The following is a 5,837-nucleotide window of genomic DNA, read 5'->3' as shown; positions in this document are numbered from 1 at the left end:
TTAGGAGGGCGTGGACAAGTCTTAACTTTTATAAAGAATGTCTCTTTGGATTTGAGACTTTAGTCTTTGCAACTTTACAGATCTTCTTTGTGCACCAAGACCTTGTAACACTCCGAAGAGAAAGGAAAAATTGAAATCGCATCATATGACCCCTTTAAAAGGCACCTATTATGCCCCTTTTTACAAGATGCAATATTGGTCTTGGGTATCCCCAGAATGTATCTGAAGTTTCAGCCCAAAATACCAAACAGATCATTTATTATTACAACTGGAAAATGTCATTTTTGGGGTGTGTCTAAAAAAAGAGCTGTTTTGGAGTGTATCGCTTTAAATGCAAATGAGCTGCATATTCCCGCCCCGTCTCCAGAAAAGGTTGTCGCGTATACATCTCTCTGCATTGCATATCTACAGCAATAAACAACCGGTAGAAGCAACATAACTGAGAGCGAGAGAAACGGTGTTTAGCCGTACATATGGGAAGCCAAATGCGGATCAATGAACCGAGTCGCACGACTGCGCTACCGAATGAATCTCGCGCTACAAAGGGCGCGAACTAATCTCAAAAGAGCGGCGCTGATCAGTTAAAAAATACTTAATGTACACACACAAATACGGTTAAAACGCTAAGCACTATAACGGCACAACATTCACAAAGGATTCTGGAGTGATACACGTATTTATGTAGATTTTGAGGCGCATTACCTTGAAAAATGAATGTAATCCACAGCGTCCTCAGCAGCTCAGATGTTGGGAGAAAATCTTACATCCAAGCACAGAGCATCGGGATTGCTTGCGAGACATTGTTGACATTACATCTGCTCGAGCGCGGAGAAAAAGGAGGACAGCATACAACCGCTGAGGACGGAAACTATAGCAATGCAGAGCTGTCAGTCAACCCCCGTGGCCCGGCCCTATACAATGTGGCATCACACTGCATGAGAATCAAAACGGCAGGCCTAGTGAGGCTAACTTGGTTTAAAGGGGATTAAAAAATGAGCAGTGGCTGGATTTTTATCATTGTAGGGTGGTTGTGTTCACACACTGCCAACACACATTTATGTCCAAACACCATGTAAAAGTGGATTTTGCATAATAGGTGCCCTTAAAATACTGAGGGTGCTTTAGAAAGTGTGCTCAATAGCCTCAATTCACATACATTTTCACGTATATTTTTGTCCCATCCATTGCTCTTTCGAGTCTGAATCCCGCATCCGCATATGGATGTCATTCACGAAACTTTGCAGCATGTATGTGGCAGAAAAATAAAAGTTCTATACAAATTCTTAATGGATTATAGGCTATATAGAAAGGACACAAAGAGCACTGCCTTAATTGTCACTAAAAAGCTGCCCCTCATCACCATCGCGATCTCATTAAGTTTTGTTATAATGAGAGGATTCGCGTGCTTTCACAAGACTAAGCACTGGACAAAAATAAACCTTTTGATTCTCTCCAGAGCACAAACACAAGTATGCACTGGATAGATTGTCAGATCAGTTTCAGCAAAATGATAGTGAATAAATAATATCTCGAGTTTTTAAGATCCCGAGCACCCACGGGATCGGCACCTATGTTCACAGCATCCAAACATCAAATTAGAAATGGCTGAAATGATTTGAAATCACTTGTACCCTACCTGATCGAAAAAAAAAAAAATCCAGTCTTTCACTCTGCCTGTGTCAGTTTGAGTCTTGCTAATGATTTGAATCCTTGCCGCCAAGATACTCCTCCATTGGTCACGGATCATGGAAAGTGAAACTTCAATCTGTCATAGGGGTGGTTGGATTTATTCACGCACGTTAAAAAATATTTATTAAAAGCTTATTTCTTTTCAGATTGTTATTGGCAACATTATCATAATAGGCTGTATATTAACTTATTGGGAGAAAAACAGTTGTTCTATGTGAAATCAGACATTGAGCACCCCCATATAGCCAAAATGGCATGATCATAACACCTCTGCGAATATTCGACTGTGAGATTGGTAGTCAAATCAGGCTCCTCCTATCGAAGCATCAAATATTCGACTATTCGGGGTCACCCCTAGATTCTAGTTATGCTGTTGTCCCTACCAACAGGTTCTTAGGTTAAATACAGTATCTAGCCTTTTTGGACAGTTTGCATCACCAGCATAACCCAGCCAATGGAAATTGCTGTTGGTCTGAGATGATCTATTTAACAGTTAAAAAAAAAAAATGTGCTTATCGGTACTGGCTCTGATTTGAAGTGTACCAGTATGAGATACTGTATGTGACATTTGAATGTGTTCACCAAATATCTTCACAAGGTGCAACATACAGTTAACTAACTGTAGGTAACTATTATGTATAATGTGAGTTCTTCTCAAACAATACCTTTGTCTCAAATTTCTACACTCAAAAGATGTCAGAGGTGTACAATCTTTATTTTTTTGAAAACCATTTCCATTGCCATTCCATGTTTTTAAATAACCCAATTTGCAATAATAATACCCAGTTAAACCCAGCACAGCCTTCCCGATACTGCTTCAAAATTGCTTGTATATTGATTGTTTCATATTGTTTGAGTCCCTCTTTCCTCAATGTCCTGCATGCTATAAAATAATCATTATGCCATTGTCTTTTGCCACTTCCTTTTCTCTCTGTCCTGAGGCCTTTTTAAAAGACAATCGTAACTCAACATATACTGTATATATATATATATATATAAACTTATGACTTATAACTTCATTTTCAAAAACATATTGAGCTGTTGATATTGCTATTGATATATGTCATCTATGGTGACCAGGAGGGGCCATGTTCGGTTCATCCTTATGTCGTAGCCATGCGATGTTAAGTCGTGGCCTCAAGATGCTATGTTGAGGGAACGACATCCATTTTTAGTGGCCACGACTTTTTATGTTGAGGAAACAAGTTTAATGCGTAAACAAACCCGCGTGACCATAAAACTTGGATTATTAGAAATGGATAAAACATTTTTTTTTTAATATATATATATTTGTTTAGTATTATTATTATTATTATTATTATTATTATTATTAACTTGTTAGGGCTATATTTTTATATTTTGTTGTTTTATATATGCTTATTTCCCCTTTCAATTTGTGTATTGCTTTACTTAAGTAATGTTCTGTATAATTATGCTAGTATTTGCTACCATATATTTTGCAAATCAGAATCAGAATCAGAATGAGCTTTATTGCCAGGTATGTTTACACATACGAGGAATTTGTTTTCGTGACAGAAGCTTCCACAGTGTAACAGAATGACAGTGACAGAACAAAAAAAACACAGATAATAAGAAATAAAAATAAATAAAAAATAGAACAAGTAAAATAAGGAATAAAAAATATACAAATCGACAATTGTATGTACAGGTACATAACAACAGAAAGTTGTATGTACAGGTATATTATGTGCAAATTGAAATGTAGACTGAGTTATTATTTACAGAACTATTCATAACGTTAAGTAAAGAGATCAAAATAAAGGGAAAAAAACAAATATAAAAATATAATCAATAATATAAGCTAATAATAATATTAATAACAATAAAATACAAATATTACTGGAAAAAGACGATCAGTCAATGGGCTTACAAGAGTGTGGGATGGATAAAAATGTTTTCTTGTAGGCCTATTTTATTTGATGTACTTTAACATTTATTCATGTTAAACCTTATTTGAATGCTGTCTACATCGCGCTCAATACAGTCCGGTAGCCAAGGCCTATGTTTAATATAATAATTGAATAATGTAATAATTTCTATAATAATTAATATAGAAATTATAAAAAGAATAATTCTTAATTCAAAATAAAATATTAATAAATCCATCTCTGATAATCTCGGGTTGCTATGGTCACACAGGTTTTACGCATTAACCTCGTGGCCACGAGAAAATTATGTTGTTCCCTCAACATAGCATCTCGAGGCCATGACTTAACTTCGCGTGGCGACAACATAAGGATGTTGTTTCCACTACAAAATGATCTCATGCCCATGACATACAGTATTATCACGTTCCCACAAGTTAATATGACGTTTCCACAAATTAATATCTTGTGGCCATGACATATTATCACATTCCCATGAGTTAATATGTCGTGGCCACGACAAAACTAAGTGAACCGAACACGTCCCCTCCCCTGTCACCGTAGTCATCCACAGGCAGCATCCTAAAAGGAATGGACCTTTATAAGTGACTGATATGAAACCTTCTATATTGGTGTGCACCAGACAAACAGCACTTCTCATGTGAAGCACATGAGTCTTGATCTACAGTTAGTTTTTAACTGAGTTTGAGGTTAGCATTCTGCTAAGCTAACAGCATAATACAGGCAAACCATATAGCCTATAGCACAATCAAATATTTGGCAATATTTAATTTAATTATGATGATTTTTAAAGAAAGAAATGTTAATATTTAAAATTTCTTGACTCGTGAAGGCTAAATGCAATGTTGCCTTTGAATTTGTCTAAAATGACGTATCTTATCCAGAAGTATAATCCCTTAAAATACTAGTAGACAGCTCCCTAGACAGTTTAAACCCAATTAAACCCTACTTTGTTTATTTATTTACATTAGATCTGAAACACAACATTTCAGGGAAAAAATATATTATCTTGTTGTTTAAAAAAGTGATGCATGACATATCTTTTTTTCATGGTAGCACATTATTTTTAGTGGTAGCAAGTCCAATTCTCACTATTAACTAGTTTATTAGCATGCATGTTAGTAGTATATCAGCTGTTTATTAGTACTTATAAAGCATATTTAATGCCTTATTCTGTATGACCATGTTCTAGATCTCTTAACCCGATCCCATATCTAAACTTAACTTACTGTAGGAGTTTATTAAGGGAAAACTCTTAGTTAATAGTCAATATGTGTTCCCTATTCTAAAGATATACTTTTTTTATTTCAAACAATATAGATTATTTATCAATGTAATATACAATAGATAAATGATCAATATCACACAGTAGCCGTGTGATATCGCTCTATGTCAGCATGGCTGTGATTCGGCCTGTTTCATAAAGAAGCATGATTTCTTTGTATTTTGTTTCTGTGTGAGTTTAGGAGATCAGTGATACTGAGATTATGGAGCTGGCCCACAGTTCCTTGGGAAGGATGACCGTCGTCAGGCAGATTTTCCCTCTTTGGAAGGATAGCAGTGTGAGCTGTATGAGGAACAACCACCGTATCTCTTCACTGCTCTGCGACCCTCAGGAGGGCTATCTGCAGTCGCTGGAGGTCAGTAACCATAGAAACAACATCATCATCAGGTTGCTGATGCATTATAGGAGATCAAATCCATATGCAGTCTCAAACCAACCTCTTAAAACAAGCAAAGTTAAGATCAGGGATTTTCAACCTTTAAAGACATGGGGACACAGACTTTTTGCTAAAACAGTGTTTGTTTTTTTACCTTTTATTGCTAATTTATTCATTTTTAACATGCCCTTATGCGGGGTTTCATCGTTTTAGTTTTAGTTAAAAGTGTTTTATAATGTGTAGAGTTTTTTTTTGTTTTGTTTGTTTGTTTTTTCACAATAGTTTGTTTTTATGCATTCTCTGAGATGCTGTTATTTATTTAATTAATTTTGAAAGAAGTTTCTTATGATCACCAAGGCTGCATTTATTCAATAAAACTACAGTAAAAATTGTAAAAATGTGAAATTATTTCTGTAATGGCAAAGCTGGTATTTCAGCAGGTATTACCATGGGTGTAGCTTGGGACTGAAAGATTTTACTAAATATTATGTGTGTGTGTGTGTGTGTGTGTGTCTGTGTCTGTGTCTGTGTGTGTGTGTGTGTGTGTGTGTGTGTGTGTGTGTGTGTGTGTGTATGTATG

General features: G+C 35.7%; 1 protein-coding gene and 1 long non-coding RNA gene across 2 annotated transcripts in view; one reads left to right on the top strand and one right to left on the bottom strand.

The window, feature by feature from the left end:
• Positions 1–5,837, top strand: part of LOC107716477 (glutamate receptor ionotropic, delta-1) — a 408,968-nt gene that overhangs the window by 356,566 nt on the left and 46,565 nt on the right. The window contains 1 exon segment of the mRNA XM_074560098.1: positions 5,063–5,236. Within this exon segment, the coding sequence (XP_074416199.1) occupies positions 5,063–5,236 (174 nt within the window).
• Positions 4,746–5,837, bottom strand: part of LOC107716478 (uncharacterized) — a 6,735-nt gene continuing 5,643 nt past the window's right edge. Inside the window, exons 2-3 of the long non-coding RNA XR_001637214.1 lie at positions 5,315–5,320; positions 4,746–4,820 (exon numbers count right to left, since the gene is read on the bottom strand). This is a non-coding gene — a long non-coding RNA (uncharacterized LOC107716478). The remainder of the gene's footprint in view (positions 4,821–5,314; positions 5,321–5,837) is intronic.

The sequence above is a fragment of the Sinocyclocheilus rhinocerous genome, unplaced genomic scaffold, assembly GCF_001515625.1.
Source record: "Sinocyclocheilus rhinocerous isolate Xijiao unplaced genomic scaffold, SAMN03320098_v1.1 scaffold419, whole genome shotgun sequence".
Taxonomy (NCBI): domain Eukaryota; kingdom Metazoa; phylum Chordata; class Actinopteri; order Cypriniformes; family Cyprinidae; genus Sinocyclocheilus; species Sinocyclocheilus rhinocerous.
This window is presented reverse-complemented; position numbering and strand designations above follow the sequence as displayed.